The following is a 26,655-nucleotide window of genomic DNA, read 5'->3' as shown; positions in this document are numbered from 1 at the left end:
ACTCACTCAAGTCAAATAGCTTTGACCATAGCAGGAAGTCTGTATCCAAAAATTGTGCCTACAATTTACTCCTTGGTGCAGCAGAACTGTCAACTCTCAGCTTAGCTACGATGGAGGTGAAATTCTTTGGTGATGTGAGAGTCACTGAAGTACAGCCTTATTACAATGAACTCCAATGTCTAAAAATTGTTCTTATTTTGGGCTTGTGCCACAGTAAGAAACAAGATTTTAAGCGCTACTAAATACAAAACAAACAAACAAAAAGACTTTATATACTTATGTTCATTTAAGAAAATACTAGTAGTGATGTATTATTTTGAAATATACAGTTAATTTGTTTGGAGTTATTTAAAATTTATATTGAGAAAAACGTATGTATTTTCAGTATTGCTGTAGACGAGCATCTACATAACTCTGTTCAATTGATTGTTGTTTATATCAAACAACTTTTATAATACTCATTTTTACTGTTACAATATTTTATAAATTTTAAAGAATATGACAAAAAATATTGTTGGTATTGAAGGGGGTTCTCTGGGAAGAGTTGGTGTACAAAAGGGAAACAAGAATGTGATTTAATCTATTTACTTAAAATATGTTTTTAAATGTTAACAAATTCAGATAAATTGAAATCATGTAACTTTTATCATCATAATGCAATAAAACTTAAAAAGTGTGTTAGTGTAAAGAAACAAGGAATTATACTAAAGCAAGGATTCAGAATTACTGATTTAGTGAATGGTGAATGGTCTTTTAATTAAGTTACTTACCATTGAAGGACTTCACACCTTTTAGCAACCTATTGTAATACATCTTCCCAGCACCTGAAGAAAAACCATAGTTCATTTAATGGAAAACTAACTTTACATTTTAAGTAGCATAATACAAATGATCTAATAGTCAACATTTTAGAGAGTTGTCTTGGGCTGGTGAGATGACTTAGGTGATAAAGATGTTTGGTCTACAAGCCTGGAAACTTGAATTCTAACTCAGCACCTGTGTAAAGGTGATAGAGAGTTGACTTCGTAAGTTCATCCTAGTCCTCCTCACACATCCATAGCCCATACACCAACACACAATAATCATGAAAATTCAAAGAATTGTCTCTCCTTTGCATGCTATTTAATTCGAGACAGTGAATTTGTGGAGTAGAAACCTTCCTCATTGGGGCAAGCCTCTCTACTCTAACACCTGAGGGACTCCATATGCTAAATGTTGCTTTCTTTTGCCATTGATATATTTTTTTCTCTCCTTCATTCTTTTCTCATTTCATGATGTAAACAAATTAGGGGCCTAAAGATAACATGCTTTATGGTTGATGTCATCTTTTGTCTCAAGACTTCTTGCACTTACAATATAAAGGATCAAAGACAACTGGGCAAGATTATCTTTAACAATGCCCACCCTGCCTCCCTCCCTTCTTCTCTCCCTCCTTTTCTTTCTTTCTTATTCTTCTCCTTTCCTTCCTTCCCTTCCTTTTTATGTTTATTTTTTGTATTTTTAGAGGAGAGTAAACAGAAGTAGAATTATAGAGTTGTACACAGACCCACAGACAAAACCAAGAACAAAACAAAGCTTCTTGAGTTTCCCAGCTGGCTCACCATCAACAGGCAACATTTTCAGCAGCCTTTCTTGATCCTTCTCCGTGAGTTCAATCCCCAGGTTCTTTAAGATGTTTCTCAAGTCACTGACATCGACCTTGTCTCCTTTCAAAGAGGGAGTTGAGGGCACAAGAACTTTAAATACCGTGTTTAAAAACTTAAATAGTGAATTATCGTGAGTTGTGAAACTTTGTCAAGTTGAAGAATCCATTGCAGAGTCAATGGGTATGTTTCATGGTACTTACTGGCTTTACATAAATTAGAGATGTTTTGTTTGTGTGTTTGTTTGTTTTACCAACATTAGGAAAGATAACTTTAACCAGGCGGTGGTGGCACACGCCTTTGATCCCAGCACTTGGGAGGCAGAGACAGGTGGAGTTCTGAGTTCGAGGCCAGCCTGGTCTACAGAGTAAGTTCCAGGACAGCCAGGGCTATACAGAGAAACCCTGTTTTTAAAAAAAAAAAAAAAAAGGAAAGATAACTTTTACAATAGAATCTGATGAGTGAACTAAGATCACATTGACTCTTATAAGTTGCTCTTCAGAAATATTTGTGTGATAAGAGCTGTTTGCTTCTTTCAGTGAAAATGGTGTTTCCATCACTCCCACTTTTTATTTACTATACCATAGTCTATAAGGTTTTAGACTGTTTTAAGCCATTTGTGGAGTGAGGAATCTTAATGAAAACTGACAATATTGTACTCTAGTACAAAACAATTTATCATCTGAAGTTAGTCCGAGGGGCATTAGATGTGTTTATCTCATTATGAAACATTTTAATTTTATGTGATTCTAGAAATGCCACAGAAAAATGAGGTGCCACTGAATAGAATTCCTAAATAATTTCCCTTCTTCTCAGTGACTTTTAATTTAAATGAACTTAATTTAAGTATTTACACTAGTGGAAGGTACTTCCTTACCTGTAAAAGATTTCAACTTTTTCATCAATGTTTCTAGAGAAATCTTCTTGTTAACTGGAATAAAGCATGAGAATGAAGATGATAATTTGTCATTTATTGTTTGCAAAGGCTCTCTCCTAAGTGCTTTATACATTTATTTAAGAAATACACTGGTGGGGTCAGGAGAGATGATTCAGTAGTTAAGAGCCCTTACTGCTCTTCTAAGGGACCCAGGTTTGATTCTCAGCATCCAAAGGTCTGTCCCTCCAGTTCCAGGAGACCTACTTCTGGCCTTAATGGGCACTGCATGCATGTGGTATACAGACATACATAAAGGCATATTACACATTAAATAATACACTTAAAAAAAAGAAATATATAGGCAACATTTCCTGTTATCTTATCCAATTTCACTGCCTTAATGAATATCATGAAGAAAACCTTAAAGGTACAAAGGTCCCATTTCAATAATATAAATATCATCCACATTTTCAATATCCCAAACTCATGTTAGTGATGGAAAGAAATTCAGAAGTACCCTGACCTTAAGATCCAGTATTTTGCTATTCAATGTGTAGAAGACTGTCTACTACTGATCATAATATGGGTGGAGATTAAAAATATCACACAGCCGAATGTAAGACTTCAACATTAATTTTGGTAACTGTTTGCTCATATGCTTTCCCCATATGCATAACTCTCTGAGTACATCGGATGAGGCCACCATCCCTAAAGCCCTTTACCCTAGAACTTTTATTGCTAAGGTCTTTCTTTTCCTAAAAAAGTGAACTCTCCCAGTATAAGTAGGATGCCTGAAAGGCTCACTCACCATCAACAGGGAGACTTTGTATCAGATCCTTAAATTCATTTTTCTCAAGTTTGATTCCTAAGCTGTCCATCACAGATTTCAGATGGCTGGTACTGACCATCCCACCTGAGGAAAGAGAGACCCATGGAAGAAGGAGGTACAAAGCTTCCAAGACAGTTTCCTACAGCCTCTGGAGATATTTACCCTGCTGCAAACTCACACATTGTGCCAGTACTCAGAAAGATTGCATATAAATTCTTTTGGGAAAGGGTGGGGTGACATACATTTTTTCTAACGCCTATTCATAGGCTCTCTTCAGTTATCTAACAAAGGCAAAAAAAAAAAAAAAAAAAACCTACCCTATTTTATTTCTATTAACTTTAAATTGACTTTAAACTGTCATGGTACTTAATAAACATTCTTAAGGTTTAGATAGTGAAGGTGTTAAATCCAATGATAAACTATGGGATTGGAATTGGAAGACAGAGGAAGTCCTTCCTCCTTAAAGCTGCTTTCTGTTAGGGCATTTTATCCCAGCAACAGAGACGAAGTCAGGAGCATGAATGCTGCTGTCTTCTTCACAAGACGATGCTATATGAAGTGATGTGTTATAACAACCAGCCACATTAGTCACTTACACTTTAAAGTACCATGTACATGATAAATATGTGCAATTTCACTTTAATAAGAATAAATGCCGAGGAAATTCTAGCTCTGGAGGTAACTATTTCTTGTTTCTGAATAATGTCTGGGGTTGATTTTAGGTGGCTAAGCTCCAAGTCTAGTTTCTGTTTTCTCCTGACTAAATCTACTACTAATGTTTTCACATTGCCCTTTTCTCCACAAATGTGAAATCCTGGTTCTACTTCTTTTGTTCAAAAAAAAAAAAAAAAAAAAGGAAACAAAATCTTGAGAAAGTGGGGGTCTTTCCCCTTAGGTCTAAGATAGAGGCTCGACAGCTGCTGTAAAGGTTTTAACCTAAATGGGAGCACACACTTACATACAGGTACATGTGAGCCCTGGTGACATGCACAGACTTTTTCTCCAAAACTTACTGTCACTCACCTTTCAAGGACTTCAAGTTCTCTAGCAACCTTTTTTGATAGATCTTTCCATCTTCTGTAAGAAATACAGGACTCAAGTTACAGAAGTGCGGCTGATCGTTAGCATTTGCTCAGGAAAACAGACGTTTAGGGTCTTTTCCAGAGATCTCCCTTATAGAAATGTGAGTGCCAATGAGATGGTCGAGGAGTTTGCTGTCGAGTCTTACAACTCCAGTCTGATCGCTTGGATCCACGTGGTGGAAGGGGAGAACCTACTTCTACAAGATATGCATGACCTCCACACATGTACTGTGGCACAGGCACACCCACACACATATATGTCCACTATACAAATGCATGTGTACGCGCACACACACAATAAATAAGTGTATAAAAACGTGAGAGTAAATTGGGGAAATTTAGTCATCAGGTTCTATACAACACACACACCTCTTTTACTCTCCCCAAGCCCTGGATTTGTTCACTCCTAAACTATCCTTTTCTCTTTCCATGAGTCCTGTATCACTCTCATGTCCCCCTTGGGATAGGCAGCATGATAAAGAGAAGAATCCAGGTTTACAGTAGAAGCCTGTGTGGAGAGAATTCATGTCAGGGTATGGACAATCTAACTTTTTAATTGTTTCCGAGATGGCCTTTTTACTTAGTGTTGTGAAATGAGGATGGTTCGGCACAGAGAAATCTAAAAGCCTTTTTATCACACTAATATTTGACATGCTTACCATCAAATGGCAGATTTTCCATCAGTTTGGACAGTTCTTGATCTTTGTACTCTAGTCCCATGCTTTTCAGAACATTTTTTACCTCATCGACACCAAGTTTTTCTCCTTGATAATAAAGATTAAAATAGTGACCCACGTGGAATTTTGCATGATTACAGATAATTAAAGCATACAGTATAAATGCAGGGGTGGGAACACCCATGGCCCCTGAGTATCTAGAAAGAACACCCTTCCAAGAGACGCGATTTGTCTGTAGATGCCGTCAGGAGAAGAGAACTCACTCTCAATGCTGGTTGTGAGAACACACCAGTAGGATGCACTGAGAAGTTGGCCCCAGCTACCACTTCGAAATCTATCCCCAAATTTGCTTCCTCTCACTTAGGCTTCCTGAGATCAATGACTGAGAGCAATAAAGAGTACAAAGGAGATACAAATTTCTGTAAGAGAATTGCTGCAAACCCTGCCAGTCCTTTTAAAGACTGGATGACTTTTGGTCTAAGAACTTTCCCATTCAAATACTAAGCAGGGCTAAGTTCAAGGCGGTATGGCCATAGAGCAGTCTAAGAATACGGATAAGGATGCTTCTATCTAAACCTCCACCCTCTCTCAGTGCTCCACTTGGAATCAGACATCACAGCTTCCAGCCTTTCCCAGATGCCTCTCCTTACATGAATATTTCTCTTCAAAAATGCCTATTCAATTTCATCTTGGTGTGTGATTCTTTTTTTTTTTTTTAATTTTTATTAGCTATTTACATGTCATATGGTTTCTCCTTTCCCAGTTTCCCCTCCAAAAAACAAACAAACAAAAACAACAAGAACGAACCCCTGTTGCCTCCCCGCTTCCCATGCTTGCCACCCCACCCTCTCCCACTTATTGGCCCTGGCATTCCCCTACACTGGGGCACAGAATCTTCACGGGGCCGAGGTCCTCTCCTCCCATTGATGATCGACTTTACAATCCTCTACTATGGTGTGTGATTCTTAAAGAGCATGCACTACAAATGGCACCCAGAATGGCAATAATGAGCAGGTATTGAGTATTTCTCCATTCAGCTAGAAGGTTGCAAATGGCTTATCCTAAGTCTATGAATGTGTACTAGAGTCCTTTTTAAAAAAGATTCATTTCATTTTATTGTTGAATTTGGCTCTATTATGTTAAGGAAAATAAAATGAATTATTAGAAAACACACTAAAGTTGGGTGTGGTGATGCACATCTTTAACCCCAGCACTCAGGAGGCAGAGGCAGTCAGATCCCTGTGAGTTCAAGACCAACCTGATCTACAAAGTGAGTTTCAGGACAGCCAGGGCTACACTGAGAAAACCTGTCTGGAGACAAACAAAAACAAAAACAGAAACAGACAAAAGCAACCACACTAACAAATGAAAAAGAAATCACATTAGGAAACATTCCAATTTCTGGACATTGGATTAAAAAATAAATGAATAGATATTATAGAATTAGCATAGCAATAAAGACATGTTGGGGCTGGAGAGATGGTTCTAAAAGGCCTGAATTTCATTTCTAACTGCCTGTCATTTCAGCTTCAGGGATGCAGCATCCTCTTCTGACCTCTGTAGGCAACTGCATGCATGTGCCATATACTCACACAGACAGTCACACACACACACACACACACACACACACACACACACACATTAGTAAAAATACTTAAAAATTCTTTTCTATAAAAAAATTAGGATACTATATTTAAATCAACTCACTCACCTGTAAAGGCTTTTGCTTCATCCATCACCTTTACTAGATCAATTTTCCCATGAGCTATGAATAAAAGGTTTAAAGGAGAAATGCAATTAATATGGTAAGCCCAGAAGCCATATGCCAAGGATATCTAGTGGAGAAACTTGCCCATAAATTTCTAGTACACCCCAAAGTGGGTAGTGTGATGCCTTACTAAAGACTGACATGGGCCCCAAGATCTTTGTCGTTCCATGTGAATTTTAGGATTGCTTTTATATCTCTGTGAAAAACTTTAAGTAATATGGACATGATAACAGTACTAATTCTTCCTACTTGTAAATTGAAATTACTTTGGTTATGGTTGGCTCCCTATCTGGGGTTAGTAGATACTCATTAATGTAAGAGTATTATGCAACCTGGAGGCTAAATATCTCCTTCATGCATTTAGCAGCCTAAAGTATTTTGAAGTAGCAATGGAAAATAGACTGATACATTCAACCTTGGGTTTTTGTTTGTTTGTTTGTTTTTTGTTTTCGTTTGTTTTTTGGTCTGGTCAGATTTTCTATTTCTTGATGATTCAGACTTGATAAATTGTCTAGAAATTGATACATTGTCATGTTTCTAGGCTGTCCATTGCTGCATAGCTGCTCACCTGTTCTCTGCTAAGCTTTTGTACATCTGTGCTCTCAGCATGATGTCTTCTTTTTAATTTTTGTTTTTTTGAGTATTCTCACTTTTATTCTTAGTTTAGCCAAAGGTTTGTTGATTTCATTTATATTTAAAGAAAAACAAATCTTAGTTTGGTTGGCATTTTCTATTGTTTTCCTATCTTTTGTTTATTCCGAACTCAGCCTTTTTCTCCAAGTAACATGAATTACTTTATTACAAATTAAAAATGAAAACAAAAAATGCAACATTTTAAATGTTTTTTAGTGGTAATATAAATTCCTATGAAGTTTGTTTTGCTACTGCAAGAAACTAAAGAAACCATTAAATATTTAGAAACATTCAACATCAAAAGCTTTCACTCTAACTGTTCATTTGCAACCCCTGAAAAAGCTACAAACTTTTTTTTAAAGAAAGTATTTTCTCTGCAAAGGATCTCATCATCTATACAAAATTCTGTTCAGTTTTTATACTGAAGCTAATGTTGAGCTGTGCTTGAATTTTACATTCTTAGCAAAATAGTTGCCTGAGTACATACATGCCACACATTTTAGGACAGCCATTTATTCTTCCTCCTCATCTTCCTCCTCTCCTCTTTCCTCATCTCCTGGTTCCTTCCTCTTCCCTGAACCTGTTGCCTACCAGAATCCTTTGCTGCTTCTCCATTGCCCTCAGCGTGGTGTGCAACGGCATCCTTTTCGCACTTCTTCAGCCTAGCTGCTTTCTGCTCATGTGGTTATTTGTCTCTGTCAGACTGGGCAGACCACGTCTCACCCCGTTTCTCTGCACTATCTCCAATAGGCAGGCCTGGGTGTTCATTTTTGGTCTTTTTGGGCTATGCTCAGAGCAACATAGGAGAAAGCAGATGGTGGTCTTTTTGGAACATTAGGATTTTCTTTCTTTTCTTTCTTAACTGCTTTCTCCCTGTCATAGCAAGCCTAGTCTCTCTTAGCCAGATCTTCAAACTTTGAGTTTTCCTTTGCAGACATGGTCTTCCATCTCTCAGAGCATTTCTTCCAGAAGTTGGAGAACTTGACTGAGGAGTTGGCATGCTTCTCGTGCTCCTCCCTTCAGGTCTGCACGAAGAAGGCGTTCAAGGACATTGTGCCCTGCGGCTTGTTAGGGCCTCTCTTGCCTACGCTGACCGCTGCTGGCATGGGCTCTTCCCTCAGAGCCCAACAGAGATACTTCCCCAAGCTCTGGTGAGAACTCTCTACTTCAACTTTTACTGTTTGTAACCTCCTGGTGTGTTTGGCTTTAGTTTGCACTCCTTTTCTAGTCCCCTGAGAAACACCATTAGGTTGTTTATTTGAGATCTCTGTTGATGTCAGTCCTTTACTTTAAGTTTCCCCCTTAGAACTGTTTTTGATGTATCTCATACATTTGGGGTTTTTATGTTCATTTTTTAAAAAGGCTTTGTTTTATTTATTTTTTTCCTTAATGTCTGACATGGTTACCCTTGTTCTCTTTTGACTTCCCTACACCTGAAATCTTTTTTTCACTTTGGTCTCTCTAAGTTCCTAAACTCAAAGTCAAATGCTTGGGTTTTATTTATCTACTTTTATAGCCTGTCTTTTGATTATAGAATTTAGTCCATTCGTATTCAGTGTAGTTATAGATGGGTAATGAGTTGACCTTACCATTTTACTAATTGTTTTCTATTGGTTTCGATATTTTAAATGCTTCTGTTGTTTGAAGTAAGCCTGTGGCCTTCGTAGAGACAAATAAAGGAAGAAAGGACCTAGAAAGCGGCCCTGTACTTCTTAGATCTCTATCTGACTTTTGGAACAAAAAACCAAAAAAAACCAAAAAAACAAAAAACAAAAAACAAAATCCTTGGCAGTGGGTAAAATCTCTTAAGTGACATGGGTAGGATTTAAAATAAATTTATTTCTAGCTATTTTATGTATGTGTTTTGTTGCTTTAAATTGAATATTTTTGTTTCGTGCTTGTTACTGTCCAGCAGCAATGCTAGCTAGGGGGAATGACTTGAAATTTAAAATTTTAATCTCGTACAAAAGCCCAAGAACCGAAACAGTATAGCTAAAACTCAATGATTTTAATGGACTTCTTTTGTTTTGTTTCCTAGGTTTCAAAAGCGCATAAAAATAAAATCTTATTTAATTTTCTCATGTAAGTAGTTAGAGGTATTTTAGTTGCTACTTAAAACGTTATTTGTAGTTAGGGTTCCATAAGACTTTCGAACACTTATCTTAACACCAACTCGACTTAGTTTTTAAAATTCTTAGCTGTCAGATTAAAAGCCTTCTTCAGGGACAGACAGTGCTATCTAATGGACATACCGTCAACTGGCAGACTCTCCGCCAGCTCCTCCACTTCCTGTTCAGTGAGTTTGATACCCATGTTTTCCAGGAAAGAGCCTAGGCCCTTGACATCAACTTTTCCTTCTTAAGGGGAAAAAAAGGAAAACGAGAGTAAATGAAAGGTGCAGACCATGAAAAGCATGTTTGTGTTTTTAGTGGCTGTGCAACTACTTTAAGAAAAATAAATATATATTAAAAAAACCTGTATACTTTGTGTTTTTGTATTGTGAATAGTATTTATTACAAAAATCCTCTATAATTTCCACTTGAATTTTTCAATAAAAGAGAGAGAAGGTCAAGAGTCATAAGCTAAGTGTAACCTGTTTTTAAAAACTCTTTCCTGGCGACAAGTCTGCCAGGACAAAGACGTTCTTTACAGGTCTCTGGCTTAATGGCACTGAACTGGAATCAGCTCATTGACACATCATTTCCAACACTGGTAGTCAACATTAAAAATACTTACTCCATTGCCAGACTCCCAGATTGTTTTTGTCTATTAATTAATAACATTCCTAAAACTAACAAAACAATTGTGTTCTTTCATTACAATTTTACTGTATACATTTAGGTATACAGTAACGTATACATTTAGGTATACTGTATACAATTAGGTAACGAAGCTTTTGTTACCTTTTTTTTTAACTTTTTAAAAATTTTTTACTTTTTACTTTTGGTAATAAATTTATGAAGATTCTAAGTCTGATGTTTCCTTCAAAGAGGAGAGAGAAACAACAGCAGCAATACTCCATCAAGCCTGAGGACTTCAGACAGATGCATCAGTATGAGCTTTAACTTACCTCTGAGAAACTTCAGAGCCTTCAGGAATCTATTCCAATGCACCATCCCATCACCTGCATGAAAACAAGATAATGCTGTGTGAGCTTTTTACATCACTCAAGGACACTGGTGAAAGAAGAATAGAATGTTAAAACAGTAAAGAATAAAAATAGACTCAATCACCCATCCTGGGGAACACAGCACTTAGAGTCCTAAACACAAAAAGAAAGGAACCACAGAAGTTAAGATAGAAACAGAAGTCAGTAAACAGAAGCCTAAAGATGGCAGGTTTAAGAATCTTCAGGAAGAAAATAAAATGTAAGCAACAATGCTAACAAGCTGGGAGGATCAAGAAGACAAGCATAGGAATGCCTGATGGGAAGGAGAGTGAAAATGACTATGGATGGACAGTATATTTTTCAAATTATGTGAAAACACTTCTCAGATTATATATATATATGAGAATTGGTTAAGATTCCAGAACAAAAAGGCTTTTTTATTTTTTTTATTTTTTGGGCAGTGCTGGGGATTGAACCTCTGGCCTCATTGTGATCAAGGAAAGCACTCTACTATGGAGTTACAGTCCCCTTAGCCCTTAAAAGAATATAAAATATAAAACTGGTGGGAGACAAAAATAGAACCCTGAAACAGTTCACTTACTGCTTTATGTCGTTTACACACGATGACTCCTGAGACTGAGCAATCACGTGGATTGTACCTTGATTATAGTAACATCATTATCTCATCATGACAGGTTTGTAGAAGAGTTCTGTGGCGCTCAAACCAAGCCTCTACAGCGCAGCCAGTATTTCTTTATTCTAACCTTTTATTTAGATGCAGTTTCAGAGTTATGGTTAAATGGCAAATATGGTGTGAAGAATTCTCCCAACTCTCTTCATTTTGCCGTATTTGTTTTGTTAGCCATCCTAACTTGTGTCAATCTTATCGCATATACCCAAATAATATATGGACTTGATCTTGTCACTCACTCCATTGCTGCTACTATTCACAGTGAAGGGCTTCACTCTCATGCCTCTAATTTTTCATTGTAGGCTGCTACCTTAGTCTCTGTCTCATCATTTCTACAAGTCATTTATTTTATAATATATTCTTTAAATGGTATAGGCCTTACAGGCACTGAATTCTAAAATGTGCATTTCCCTCCCAGGCTTGTTAAATTATGGTCTGGAGACTCAGTGGCTTTTTAAGACTTACTGTCCACCGGTAGCATTCTCAGTAGCTTTGTATACTCCGAATCAGTGAACTCAAGCCCCATGTTTCTCAGCAGATTTCTCAGATTGCTGACATTAATCTTTTCCCCTAAAAAGTCAGACACAGTGAGAGGTGGACATGTTAGCTCTCTCTAATTTTAGGCTGAGTAGCAGAAGCAGAGCACGGGTCCTTCCACGCTGCTCTGGGTGGGGGAATTCGGGATGTTTCCATGTCCCTTTAGCAGTCATTTACACAGGCTCTTTTTAGGGTCTACAAAAACTAAACTCAGCCTTATTACTGTAAAATCAACACATACCTTGGCTAATATAATTAATCCTTTAAGAATGCATTTTATGCTTTCATTAATGTTTTAGGTGTTTATAGTGTTAATTGACTCATATAAAAATCATGAGTGCCCTTTACTGAGCCTGCCTATTTCACAGAGAGATTAGGAGCACAGGTTCTATAGAATGCAGGATTTCTTACAAAGACATAGACCTGTAGGTATTTTATTTGTACTGTTTTGGCCACTTTTTGCCAAATTTATGCATTCTAAGATTTTTTTTCCCCCTACGGGGTCTAATTTCAGAGCAGTGTTAGAAAACAACAGAATACAAATTATTACAATGGTCTAAAGGCTTCAGTTTGGTAGGAACTCATCACTGACCTGTGTAAGTGTTTGCTTCGTTTAATATAGTTCTTATGTCAATTTTCCCATTAGCTGCAAGATAACAAGCAATCAGAATAAAGATCAGAAATGAGCAGGATTTATAATTGTCACAGCACTCTTCTTTATGACTGCAAAACGGAAGAGGTTTTCATTCCACAGTGGAGCTGTGTTGACAGTGCAGCTTCCAGCTAGTGGAATGCTTAGCCACAAAAGAATGCTATGGAAAGGAGACGCGTTCTAGTGTCAGTTGCTCTTCAGCTCTTTAATCTTAGCTGAGCCTCTGTCAGTTACCCTGAACACAGGAACAACATTTTAAAAGAAGTTCACGCTATATTTCAATACTTGAAAAAATTTCTACTCATAGACAGTTGGCTCATATTCACAATCCACACAATGTTATAATTAAATTGTATGGACTTTACCAGTGCTTTGAATTATACATAGAGGTTATTAAGGTCACAATAGTAGTGGCACAGTTTTTCTATACCAGATATTTAGAGGTCTGTTTTTAATGGCTATCTACCTGCCATTTACATGGGAGTAAAAGACAAAATTTAAAATAGAAATTATGTCTACACAGTATTACTCATGTGTGAAAATCTCAAAAGATCAAAATAACTAGAAATGAAACAACTGGTACAATTGAGAATTTAATTTAGGGAAGTAATTCTTTCTTTGTAATGTTTTGTGTTGCCTCTTTAAAACTGGTAAAAATAAATTAATGTATGTATGTATGTGTGTGTGTGTATGTATGTATGCATGCATTATATATATATATATATATATATATATATATATATATATATATATATATATATATGTATGTATGTATGTATCTCCATATATATATATGCATGCATGCATATGAATCACAGTGTTTTTCCAGATCTTGGAAAAGAGGGTTTCGCCACAACATGTTGATCAGTCTTGCTCGTATCCTGATCAATGACAAGGAATCAAATAGGTGGTGTACTACTCTGTGAAATTTTGTCTCTGTTTTATATTGATGGGAGGAAGTAGTCTCTGCAAATTTGAATCCTTTTGGAGAGATTTGATCCTTATCCCTACAAGCTAGACTTTGTTTCTCCACCGCCATTTTAATCTATCTTTAAATTGCTTGTATCCCAGGACACTTTCCTGCTTGCTCTGGTTTGCCTTGCCTCATCTTGGCCCTTTCTAGTGACACCTCAGCCAGATATGGAGTTCACGGTAAAATAACTCATTCTCTTGATGTAAATGCCAAAAGGAAGAATGTGTTCTTACTTTACTTGTGTGTGTGTGTGTGTGTGTGTGTGTGTGTGTGTGTCTGCATGAAGGCCAACCATGGTTGTGATTCCTTAGATGCTGTCAACCTTGATTTTTGAGGCAATACCTTGGCCTGGACTAAAGTTCACTAAAGGTTAGACGAGGCTAGCTGTCCAGGGAGCCTGAGGTACAAGCCAGTCTATGCTTGTGAGTGTATGCTATAATACTCAACTTTTAATTTTAAAATGTTTATCAGGTGTTTGTGTGCATGTACATCAGTGCACCACTTGCATGCCTGGTGCCTGTGGAGGTCAGAAAGGTCATTGGAACTGGAGTTACAGATAATTGTGAGCCACCATGTGAGTGCTGGGAATTGAACCCAGGTCCTCTGGATGAGCAGAGCCATTTCTCCTGCTCTAATACTCAGCTTTTATCTGTGGGTTCTAGAGACCAAACTCAAGTCCTCAGGCTTATGTGGCAGGCACTTCATCTACTGAGCTGTCATCCCAGTTTAAGGGTTTTTTTGGTTTTTGTTTATTTGTTTGTTTGTTTGTTTTTCGAGACAGGGTTTCTCTGTGTACCCCTGGCTGTCCTGAAACTCACTCTGTAGACCAGGCTAGCCTCTAACTCAGAAATCTGCCTGCCTCTGCCTCCCAAGTGCTGGGATTAAAAGCATGTGCCACCACTGCCCCACCCAGTTTAAGTTTTGAGTTCTTTTCAAAGTTTTTTTTTTTTTCCCCAAGCGGTTTGATGTCCATAAGCATTTTGAAGTTTTACATACTTAATCACACAAGGTTAGAATAGGATAATACTAATAGCAATGATAGAACTGATATAATTTGGTTCTCATAAAACTTTGTTAATTAGGTATTCTTAATATGCTTTTATATAGAGGAAGAAGGTGGGGCACAGAGAAAACATTAAGATAATACGAGCATTAAACAGAAGAGTAGGGATTCAAATCAGGCAGTCAGGCTGTGGAGCCTGTGTTTTAACAGCTTTGCCATTCTGATGCAAACAGGTAGATGCTTACCAGAAACTGGCAGGCTTTGTTTTAGATCCTTAAGTTCTGTCTCTGAGATATCCATATCTGTGTTCTTCAGAAACATGTCCACTTTATCAGCCTTGATTTTCCCTTCTTAAAAAGAGATACAGGTAAAAGTAAGAGATAGTAACTTTAAAATGGGTCAAAAATAGAAGACCCCATTCTTGGTTATTTGGATACTAAAATGATTGTTAGTTGAGCTTTCAGATCGATTGAACTTGCTGCCAATTATATTTTAAAAGTTGTAAATATTTAGATTTCATTTGGGATTCTGATAGACTTTTGAGAATTTCCCAAGGAATGGGGAAAATTTCTTTATAATTCAAAATTAAAATATAAAATTAAATGCAGTTAACTTACTGGCACTTCTAGGTTACTAGAAGAGATAAATTCATAGAAAATGGAACAGAGGCAAGCAGGAGCTGGAAGAAGGAGGGGTTAGCAATGGTTCCCTAGCAGGTGCAGAGTTTCTGTTCTCAACAACAAAAGGCTCTGAAGGTGAATAGGGGTCATGGCTGTATGATACCATGAACCCACCTAAAGTTACTGGTTTGTGCATTTAAAATGGCAAACTGTGCTATGCATATTTTACCCCAGTAAGAATGGCAGATTACAAGGGGTTCTACAGAAGATTTAAATGACAAAATAAAGCACTGTGCCTACCAGAAGGTGGTTCGTGTCTCAGTGTCCAGGAAAGAGAGTCAAGCAAACTACTGGGCCTTCTTATATGTTTGCTTCATGCCACAGTTCTCTTACCTTTATAGGTCTTTAAACCCTCCATCATTCTCTTGTGATAAGTATTTCCATCAGCTGTAAGAACAAACAATTCAGGCCAAGGAGAAATCAATCATTACAACAGTATTAAAAAAATCATCTCAGAAGTCTGTATCTAAACTGAGTCTTGGTTTTTTTCCATTTAAATCAATGCATAGGAACATCTTATGACATAGCATTTTGAAAATGTTAAGATCAATGCATAGGAACATCTTATGACATAGAATTTTGAAAGTGTTAGGCACGTTTTCTCTCTGGCATGTGTTTGGCAGACTTTTTGCTGCTGTGCGATTAACCTGAGGAAAATCAACTTAATGGAGGAAGACTTATTTCGATTCATAGTTTCGGGGGTTTCGGATCACGGTTGGCCGAGCCCCTTTTTCTGGAACAGAGATGAATGAGAACACCACAGCAGACATGCCCGAGACGGTTGACATGATGTTCTCCTCACAGCTGAACAGGACAGAGTGTACAAAAGCACACGAACCTAAGCTTCCCGAAAGGTTCCACTGAGGCGTTTTAATATCAGAATTATAGATACTTAGGCCGGATGGTTCTTATGTGCATGGCTGTCTTAGTCACTGAAACTTGATTATTACTCTAAGGGTGTTATTAGCCAGTAGCTTCAACCCACTAGTTACCAGTGTAACCCCCCCACCTGCCCCTGCCAGATGCAACACAAAAAGCCTGTCTCCAGATGCTGCCTATGTCAGTTCACCATAAAAACGGTCCCCCGCCGAAAATCAGAGTTGGGTCTACTTTAAACACTTACCATCAGCTTGTAAGCTTTCCACCAGCCTCAGGAATTCTTTATCTGTAAGTTCTATCCCCATTTCTTCCATAAGGTCTTCTATTTCATCCACATTAATTTCTTTTCCTATAAATAATAAGAATTTTTTAAAAAAAATCTAAGAATTTTAAAAATGACTTAAACATTCTCAGCATTGTTCTTAACTACTGTATCAAGAGCAAAACTTCAATATAAGCACAGGTAAAAAGTATCTTCCCGTAATCATGGGGAAAGTGTATTACAGTGTTCGCTGATGGATGGAATAAAACATTACCATAGACCAGAATATTTTAGGTGGCCTACATTCATAAATTAGCCAGAAAAATTTATGTTAGCCTTTTTGTAATATGTATATCCTTAACTGAGGCCTTGCTTAGTTTATTAATCATAAGTCATTTAACCTCAATAGTTAAATATGTTGTGGAGAAATTAATAAGAGGGAGAAAAAAGACATGTTAAAAAGAGGCAATCAAAAGTCTGCATAGAGAAGCTGGCTAGAGAGACAGCTCAGTGGCTAAAGAATTTGCTGCTCTTGCAGAGGACCTAGGTTTGATCCCTGGCATTTACCATAGTGGCTCACACTTATCTATAACTCTAGTTCTAGGAGATTTGATATCCTTTTTAGTCCTCCATGGGTACCAGGCACTCATGTAGTATACAGACAAAATGTAGGCAAAACATTTGTACACATGATTTTTTTTTTTTTTTTTTGCACAAAATAGTAACTGAAACATAGCTCACCTACATTACAATTCTAGGAAATTAGAGATAGACCACTCATCAGTGAAAGAGAAGATATCTGAATGATGGTGCTAACTATGATACATGGGTCAGATATGTAATTTTGTAGGGTTGTTTATATTCTTAGGTTCATTCTGAGTACTTTGCCACCCACTTTACCTTTAGCTGCTTTTACTGTGTCTAGAAGCTTACTGAGACCAATCTTCCCATCAGCTATTAGAAAAGACACAATCAATTAGATGGCACATCTTTTGAGGCACATGACATGCTTACTTATAACCTGAGCCAAAATCTAATCTTTTGTTGGGTTTTTCAAGTCTTATATTTAATTTATAATTAATAGGATTGGGCAAATCTTCCAGCAAAATAAGATCATCAGTCTCCTGGCTTGTAAAATACTTATAAGCCTCATTTAAGAACACACAAAAAGATCGTTCACCATGATCAGGCTGCCTTCATTCCAGAGATGAGGACATGGTTCAACATATGCAAACCAATAAACAGAATTCATCACATTGCTGAATATGAGGACATGGATCACATGTTCACTCAAAAGCAGCAGTAAAGGCCTTTGAGAAAACTGACATTTTTTCATGAAAAAAAAAAAAACATGACTATACATGGGATAGAGGGAACAGATCTCAACATAATGAAATATAATTAATTCTTTACTGGCTCTGCTGAAATTTTGTAGTTTTCAGAAACATCTAAGTCTGGTACACATAACAGATACTTGGATATAATCCTTTGAACTTAAAAAATACTGAATATGTTACATATTCAGTGCTCACCTTTAACTATAAGGTTGTCTCTTAGAATTTTATGTTCTTTTTCTGTGAGCTCAAGTCCCATGTTTTTAAGAACTTTGTCCAGGTCACTGAGATTAACCATCCCTCCTTAGAAAAGGAAAATGAGACAGACAACAGCTTACATATTTTAAAAGTATTTATATACCCAAAAGAAATGTAGACAATTAAATTGGGAGGGGTTTTTTAAGAGAACAACAAAGAGTAAGACTGAATACTTTGCTTGATGTTTGTAACTCTTGTATCAAGTTACCACAGTAAGAGCCAAGATTTTAAGCTCTACTAAATATAAAACAAACAAACAGACAAAAAGACTTTATATATTTATGTTCATTTAAAAAATACTAGTGGTGATGTATTATTTTGAAATATACAGTTAATACATTTGGAGTTATTTAAAATGTATATTGAGAAAAACATGTATTTTCAGTATTGTCTTAAGACAAGCATCTACATAAGACTGTTAAATTGATTGTTGTTTTATATCAAACAACTTTTATAATACTCATTTTTATTGTTATAATATTTTATAAATTTTAAAGAATATGACAAAAAAAGATATTATAGGTATTGAAGGGGTAATACTCCTCTGGGAGGAGTTGGGGTACAAAAGGAAAACAAGAATGTGATTTAATCATATTTACTTAAAATATGTTTTAAAATGTTAACAAATTCAGATAAATTGAAATCATGTAACTTTTCTCATTATAATGCAATAAAACTTAAAAAAAAAAAGAAAATGAGACAGTTAGATGGTTTCAGTGCATTCAAGATCCAACTACACCTACATCTTATTTAATAGATGTTAATAGATTGACTAGAAAGAAAACGGACCATATAAAAGTGGACAACTTTTAAACTAAGGTGGAAGCAAGTTATCTTGATTTCAGAAGCAGTAGAGGCTATTTTTTGCTCATGAAAGATAAGATCATTTGACACAAAATTATAAAATAATTCTCTGCTATATGAAAGTAAATTTCAAATGACTTTTCCTCTTCTGGTAAAGTTTGGGAAAACTCAAAGCTATATGCAGGAATACAAATAAGGCTAATAAAACCAATTTGTAAGGAAGCATAGGTAATTAGTACATGTCTAATATTTAAACTATAAATACAGTCCTGAGATCTTAATATTTAAGTCATTACCTTCTTGTGACTTTAGAGAATCCATCACTTTATTCTGATATACTTTTCCAGCAGCTGTGAGAAACAAGTAGATTCATGCTAAATGAAAGTCATGTAGATAACTTGCTTTGTGACACTCTAGAAACTGCTTTTACATTTGCTTTAATGTGAAAGTTGGAATGCCAAAGCCTGGGAAAGTGACAAATCTCTGTGAACTTTGTCACCTAAGCTATCATTGTGTGTTAGGACTGCTCCCAAGCTTTATCACGGTACTGGCTGGTTTTGTGTGTCAACTTGACACAGGCTGGAGTTATCACAGAAGGGAACTTCAGTTGGGGAAGTGCCTCCATGAGATCCAGCTGTGGGGCATTTTCTCAATTGCCCCTTGTGGGTGGTGCCATCCCTGGGCTGGAAATCTTGGGTTCTATAAGAGAGCAGGCTGAGCAAGCCAGGAGAAGTAAGCCAGTAAAGAACATCTCTCCATGGCCTCTGCATCAGCTCCTGCTTCCTGACCTGCTTGAGTTCCAGTCCTGACTTCCTTTGGTGATCAACAGCTATGTGGAAGTGTAAGCTGAATAAACCCTTACCTCCCCAACTTGCTTCTTGGTCATGATGTTTGTGCAGGAATAGAAACCTTGACTAAGACAATCACTATGGCTGTCTTTACCGCGATCACCATGGCCATCATCACAGCATCCCACCACAGTGGCTCAGTCATTAACAATCACCAGTGTTTAACTCTCTACCAATCACTTTTCAAGGTGCTTCACCTCATTCAGTTCTTACTCCCATTTTGAAGATGTAGAACTCAAGATGTAGAACAGTTAAGTAACTTGTCCAAGATAATACAGTGACAGGTAGAGGGACCAGAATTTGGATCTATGCACTCAGACTTGGGACTCTTAGCCACTTCACTATACCATTGCTTCCATGGACTTCTTTCTAGTCCTTGTACTAACTTTTTACTCTCTTCATTTCTCTTTCTTTTCTCTGATCATATTTAAGCTTCCTCACTTTGGATAAATATTAAGTTATAGTAATTACTTATCTTTGAAGGTTTTAATGATTTAAGAGGTAAAATTCAATTAATAATTGCATGTCTTCAACACAACTTAGAATCTAATTAGAGTTAATGGATGTGGTGGTTTGAATATGCTTGGCCCAGGGAGTGGCATGATTAGGAGGTGTGGCCTTGTTGGAGTAGGTGTGGTCTTGTTGGAGGAAGTGTGTTACTGTGGGCATGGGCTTTAAGACCCTTCCTTGACCTAGCTGCCTGGAAGTCAGTATTCTCCTAGCTGCCTTCAGATGAAGATGTAGAACTCTCAGCTCTTCCTGCACCATGCCTGCCTGGATGCTACCATGTTCCCACCTTGATGTTAATGGATGGAACCTCTCAACCTGTAAACCATTCCGAATTAAATGTTGTCCTTTATAAGAGTTGTCTCGGTCATGATGCCTGTCCACAGCAGTAAAACCTTAATGAAGATGATGGAGTTCTAGAATTATTACTGTCATAAAGTTATTAATATTATAGAAAGTTCTTATAAGTATTTATAAGTAGCCATAAATTAAGTTCTCCATGAGGCTAAAGAGCCACAAACATGGCTCACCATCAGTAGGCAGGGTTTTCTTGAGCTCTGAACATTCTTCCTCTGTTAGCTCAATCCCCAGGTTGCTGAGATAATTTTGAATATCTTTTGAATCAACCTTGTTTCCTAAAAAGAAAAAAAGAAAAAAAAAGAAAGGAAGAAAGAAAGAAAAGAAGAAAATTAGTTGAGAATTTAAGGATTCAGTGATTTCAAATAATGTGATTGCTATGCCAATCTAACAAGTCACCTGCAATTTGAGACTAAGCCAGGGAAGAATGAAATTATCTCTTTTTCTGGAGAGAGAAAAGAGGAGAGAGGAGAAGCAGGAGCAAGAAGAGAAGTGGGGTAGGAAGCAGAAGTGTAGAAGGAAGAAAGAATGAATCCTGATGGAGAAATCATTAAAATAGTTGAACTTATTGATGTTCTCTTAAGTCTGAAGTGAAGGCATACTGAATCTGAGCTGATTAACTGTCTAGTGAACAGAGCATCATAGATGAATGATTTAAACATTCACAACCTCTCCAAATGATATGATTAAGTGGTTGTAGAAACAAGGGTGATGGTTTTATATATTTACTCTGCCTACACCTCAACTGAGAATAAACAATATTCTACAGCAATTAGTATTTTTTTTAGGAAACAAATTACAGAGTGAAGCAACATGCTATGAACACATAACCCCTCAGTCTATTTTTAAAACCTGAATTGTGTAGTGTCCAACTGCATGGACTACAATCTCAATAACAATAAAACCCTACACATCTTTAAAGTCAGCAACTGGGCAGCTAGACAATGGAAGTAGGAAACAGCATAAAGCTCAAGGCTGGCGGCTTCACAGTGAGTGTTTGTTTACTCACCAGAAAAGTTTTTTACTTCATCCATTATCGTTTTAAGAGCGACATTCCCATCAGCTACAGAATAATACAGAAACAGGTCATTAACACAGATTAAAACTTTGATATAAGATACAAAAGGAAGCACCTTCTAAGACTTGTTTTACTTAAAAATTTTTCAAGGTTGAAAGGGGCATGTTGTCCTACATGTTAAAATTTCTATAACAATTATCACCCTGCATTTTCTCTTTCAAGTTACTGTGGGCAGACACACACACACACACACACACACACACACACACACACACACACACACACACACATTGAATTTCAAGTCTTTCTTGGAATTAATTTTCTTGTTTGGAAACTGTGGAGTACACCCTCCTCTTTCATATATGGAATGAAACAAAACCTAAAACTAGATCATATCACATGCTGGTGGTTCAACTGACTTAAGGAGATTGTCTAATCTACAAATAATTATTAACATTTCATTAAAATTTGACTTGCTATTTAATAGTGAGTGCTTGCTTAAGCATATTTTAGAGTAATGTACCTAATTACATTACTTAGCAATCAGCTGCATACCGTAGAGCCCTACTAAATTCAATGAAATGTACCAGCTATTGAGTACTTCCTTTTTGCTTAGCATTGTTTCTTAAATAATAAACATACAATACAAGGAATGGAAGCCTGACTTGGAGATTAGGTAAATGATAGTAAATCTGAGAAATGGCAAAGAATGATGCCAAGCGCTGCTTTTGAGGTTTAAAGAGAAGGTATGAGAGGGCGGTCTCATGGAAGTGACATGAGGGAGTGGGACAGGTAGATGTCTGAGAGATGCGTATTTCAGAGTAAGTGAAAGGTTTGCAAAGGCGACATGCTGGCTTATGTGTGTAAGGACAAATGTCTTTAGAATGGGTGAAACTATTTTAGCCCAGGGCCATGGGAAGCTAGCAGAAGATTTCAGAAGACTAGACAGGTTGTATAACATCTTCTGGGTCATAGTAAGAACTCCGACTTTAACCCCGGGAGACACAAGGGAGCTTTGAAGGGTATTCTGAGTGCAGGTGATTGATGTTATGACGTGCGATGTGTTCATTAGCAGGATAACTTCAGATGCTGTGTGGAGAGCCAGACTGATAGCCCATCCTTAGATTATGAGGATCGGCTCTGTCTTCAGACTGTGGCTTTCCTGTTGCTCTGCCTGGCTCTAACCTAGTGTCCCTGTCCAGGCTTCATCCTCTCTCTGGATTACTGTAGCGTCCATCTTCTAACTGCTCTCCATCCCCACCTTACCCTCTTAATAGTTCTCTATGAAGCATCCAGGTTGGGCCCTGCACACATGCGGTGCGTAGATACTACACACATGCAAGCAAAACACCCATGCACAATACAGGTGTAGCTAGTAGTCTTACAGACTTCCCCTGGTTTAACTGTATAGGAAGAGCCTTGTGCCACACCACAGAAGGGTGAACTGAGGGGTGGAGGGCTGACTGTATTTATAGGGAACCCCTCTGCTTGAGAAGCTCAGTGAGGTTACAGGCTTACCATCCATCTGCAGATTCTGCATCAGGTCTTTAAGTTCCTTTTCTTCGAGTTTCACGCCCATGCTTCCCAGAAGAGAATCTACTTTAGTGGCACTAATAGTCCCTCCTTGTGAAAGACACGGACATAGGAGCAAGATTGAAGGAACCAAATATTTCAAAATTATTATATTTTATGCATTGTTATCTTTTTCAGCAGAAGGACCAAGACCCATAGCTCAACAAATAGTAACAATAACAAAGAGAATTGTAGTGGACTTAATAATAGAAACCTTTCCATGCAAAGCCTCGAGTACCACCTACCCAGCATGCCCTCTGAGAGGCCTAGGTCACATGCACTGATTGTTAGTTCGGCAGTGGAGGCGACAGGTTTTCCTTTGTTTTTGTCAATTTACCTTTTGTTTTCTGAAGCTTCAGATTTTTTCTATTATGGGCAAATGCTCCACATAAACCAATTTTTATTATTTCTCTTTTTAACATTCCAAATGAAGTCTACTTCATTTGCTTTTGCCCTAAGTACCACACTTACCAGAATTTGCAATATCTTTCTAAGACAGAACAAAAGCAAAGAGAGCAAATGGCAAATAACCCACAAGAGATGTGTGAGTGCCCTAACCACAGCATGCACAACATAGTAACAAAGAAGCAGAGCTCAGGTCCTATCTGCACATCATCACGGCTCCCACTCACCTTTAACAGACTTCAGGCTGTTCATCAACCTATTTTTATAGACCTTTCCGTCCTCTGTAAGAAACGTACATGTCGGGTCATGTCAGGGAAAATATGAATGCTGTAGTTTGGAAAAGACTTATTCGATTATGTACATATGTGAGGTCAATCAAAGGTGATCCAATCAAGAAGCTAAGAGTTTTCAGTCTACTCTCCCATCAACCCTCGCCCTCCATGAACAATAGCGGCGGTTAGTTCTGACTAACTCGCCTGCTTTCTTCTTTATGCTCTTGTGATTAATCTATTTGTCTCCATTATACACTTGTCCAAATCTGTCTGTTTGTTTGTTTGTTTGTTTTTTAGTTTTTAGGCTTTATTGTAGAAAGGAGAGAGAGAGAGAGAGAGAGAGAGAGAGAGAGAGAGAGAGTAGAAAAGTAGAGACTGGAGATGGCCATGTGGAGAGAGGGGGAAAAGAGAAGGGGGGAAAGAGGGCAAGAGACAAGAGAGCAATAGAGAGCAATAGCTTAAGAGCCAAATCTGTTTCTCAATCGCAATTTAATGTTTAGTCTTTCTGTTCGTGCTTGTGGCACAGGTCTGCGTAATCATAATTTAATGTTTAGTCTTTCTGTTTGTGCTTGTGGCACAGGTCTGTTTAAAGGATCTCAAGATATATGTTCTTTCTTCCACAATCAAATAAAGAGGATTTTAAAGCTTGCCACCAGCAGGGACTAGAGAGATGGCTCAGATCTGAGTTTGTTCCTTGGAACCCACGGGGTAGGGGGGATGCGGGGGGGGGGGAAGCACTGAGGAGGGGGATCTCTGGCCAGCCATATAAGCTTAAAAAGCAAGTTGAACAGTTCCACCCCCCAACCCCTCCTTTCTCTCACAGACACCACTAAGTTTTCACTCTCTACTTTCTTGTTTCAGACAGGATCTAACTCTATAGCCATGGCTGGCCTGAAATCTCTATGGCAAATCTCTATAGCCTTTTAAAGAACTAATGCTAATTGAAATTCTCACCATCAACTGGCAATTTTTTTAGCAGCTTCAACAGTTCTTTTTCCTTGAGGTTGATTCCCATTTCTTCCAGAACTTTTTTAACATCTTTGACATCGGTCTTTTCCCCTTCAAAAACACAAAAGGAAATAATTTAAATACTGCCTACTTCTAAAAAAAAACTTATAAAACTCATCACATTTCAACCTATTCCATATTAATGTTACTGCTTGATAAGGACAGAGAATTACACACACACATACACACACACACAATTGGATTTGTGAATAGATATTTTTGCTTAATGCTAATGAAATGCCTCATTTTCTATTAAGAAGAGTAAGCTGGCACAGTTAAAACCTGGTATGGATTATCAGCACACAAGGAGAAGAGGCTTACATAATGTCCTAGTGAGTTGGGACTTTATTATCCACGTAAATATGTGATTGTGTGACATCGTGTTTCTGAGCATCTTTAAATAATAAAATCACCTACATCTTTATCACATTTTACTCTGTCATTCAGTGATTTAATCCAGAATTTGTCTTTTCCTCCACATGTGAATATTTTTATGTCATATATGAATATCAAACAACTTTCTACCAAGACACAAAACTAAAATTTATTATAAAACCAAAGACTATAGAAACATAGTTCTAGAACATTAGATAAGTCAGATTAAAAGGTTACCAAACAAAAGATAAAATGGTAAGACAAACTAAATATAACACATACTCTTTATGTATATTAATTTATTACCTGTGAGAGTTTTCACTGCATCCATCAACTTAGTAAGTTCAACGTTGCCATTAGCTGTAAGGTTAAAAAAAAAAAAAATAGAATGCTTGAGCACAATGGAGTGTTATTCATCCACAAAAGAATGATATTTCATCAGTTTTCCAAATGGATGGACCCAAATGAAAGACATGCTAAATGAAATTACTCAGAAGGAGAAAGAAAAGTTCCACAGCCTGCCTTCATCTTCAAATGTAGGTTGTTTTTTGTTTTTGTTTTAGAAAAGCCAATAGGAATTTAACAACATTGATGACTAGGGGTTCTGATGCATAGAGTGCAAAGGGATAGTTGGAAATTAGATAATAGGCAAAAGTTAAGTTCTATCGTTCTAAAAACAGCAAGGGGGGCTGTAGTTCATAACCACCTAGAATATATTTTATTAATTACTGGGAAAAGAGATGGGTCTAAACACAAAGTATTAATGACATGGGAATGTTGTGTATGTATTATCATACTATATCCATCCACTTGTTCAATTAAAATATTTGTAAAATGAGCAGATGCAGAAAAATAGGGCTTGAGGTTCCCTATACTCTAAAGTTTGCATTCTGCAATTGTGGCCTACATCACACATCAATATACAAATCTTGGATACGAGGGATACTCCAACAGTAAACAATATTCTTTCTCCTGATCCAGAGCTTGGAACACTATGGCCCAGTGGCCATGTTCAGTCCAGAACCTATTATTATTTTTTTTTATCACTTATAGCCTCAGAGTTGCCTTTTTATTTTTAGTTACTTGCAACCCCCAAAAGACAACATCTGGGTCTCATAATGTGTCCATAAACACATACTGTGACAGACAGTCATCTGCTTGTTCATCTATGTCTGCTTTTGTGCTAGAATAGCAGGGCTAGGAACTTATGACAGAGCTCATGTAGTTGGTTGGCGAAGGGGGTTTCATGAAGATCCCCAAATGAACCAGGCTATTTGCCAAGACAATGGGTTGCAGTCCACAACCTGATTCTTGGGGATGTGGTGGGGAGAGCATTGCTGAAGATGACACCCACACAACTCAACTCAATAAGGACACATGCTCCACTATGTTCATAGCAGCCTTATTTATAATAGCCAGAAAGTAGAAACAACCCAGATGTCCCTCAACAGAGGAATGGATATAGAAAATGTGGTACATCTACACAATGGAGTAGTACTCAGCTATTAAAAACAATGCATTTATGAAATTCTTGGGGAAATGGATGGATCTGGAGAATATCCTGAGTGAGGTAACCCAATCACAAAAGAACACACATGGTAT

The 26,655-nt window shown here is 37.3% G+C and overlaps 1 protein-coding gene across 2 annotated transcripts in view; it reads right to left on the bottom strand.

Annotated features, from left to right (window-relative positions):
• Efcab3 (EF-hand calcium binding domain 3) overlaps positions 1 to 26,655 on the bottom strand; it is a 316,604-nt gene that overhangs the window by 191,808 nt on the left and 98,141 nt on the right. For both annotated transcript variants that reach the window (XM_031352655.1, XM_031352656.1), the window contains exons 44-66: positions 25,360 to 25,413; positions 24,625 to 24,729; positions 23,626 to 23,679; positions 22,940 to 23,044; positions 21,413 to 21,466; positions 20,577 to 20,681; positions 18,988 to 19,041; positions 17,828 to 17,932; positions 17,196 to 17,249; positions 16,278 to 16,382; positions 15,488 to 15,541; positions 14,720 to 14,824; positions 12,439 to 12,492; positions 11,775 to 11,879; positions 10,580 to 10,633; positions 9,762 to 9,866; positions 6,820 to 6,873; positions 5,091 to 5,195; positions 4,373 to 4,426; positions 3,329 to 3,433; positions 2,521 to 2,574; positions 1,602 to 1,706; positions 771 to 824 (exon numbers count right to left, since the gene is read on the bottom strand). In XM_031352655.1, coding sequence (XP_031208515.1) covers positions 771 to 824; positions 1,602 to 1,706; positions 2,521 to 2,574; positions 3,329 to 3,433; positions 4,373 to 4,426; positions 5,091 to 5,195; positions 6,820 to 6,873; positions 9,762 to 9,866; positions 10,580 to 10,633; positions 11,775 to 11,879; positions 12,439 to 12,492; positions 14,720 to 14,824; positions 15,488 to 15,541; positions 16,278 to 16,382; positions 17,196 to 17,249; positions 17,828 to 17,932; positions 18,988 to 19,041; positions 20,577 to 20,681; positions 21,413 to 21,466; positions 22,940 to 23,044; positions 23,626 to 23,679; positions 24,625 to 24,729; positions 25,360 to 25,413 — 1,803 coding nt within the window. The remainder of the gene's footprint in view (positions 1 to 770; positions 825 to 1,601; positions 1,707 to 2,520; positions 2,575 to 3,328; positions 3,434 to 4,372; positions 4,427 to 5,090; positions 5,196 to 6,819; positions 6,874 to 9,761; positions 9,867 to 10,579; positions 10,634 to 11,774; positions 11,880 to 12,438; positions 12,493 to 14,719; positions 14,825 to 15,487; positions 15,542 to 16,277; positions 16,383 to 17,195; positions 17,250 to 17,827; positions 17,933 to 18,987; positions 19,042 to 20,576; positions 20,682 to 21,412; positions 21,467 to 22,939; positions 23,045 to 23,625; positions 23,680 to 24,624; positions 24,730 to 25,359; positions 25,414 to 26,655) is intronic.

Source organism: Mastomys coucha, unplaced genomic scaffold (assembly GCF_008632895.1).
Source record: "Mastomys coucha isolate ucsf_1 unplaced genomic scaffold, UCSF_Mcou_1 pScaffold5, whole genome shotgun sequence".
Classification (NCBI taxonomy): Eukaryota; Metazoa; Chordata; class Mammalia; order Rodentia; family Muridae; genus Mastomys; species Mastomys coucha.
This window is presented reverse-complemented; position numbering and strand designations above follow the sequence as displayed.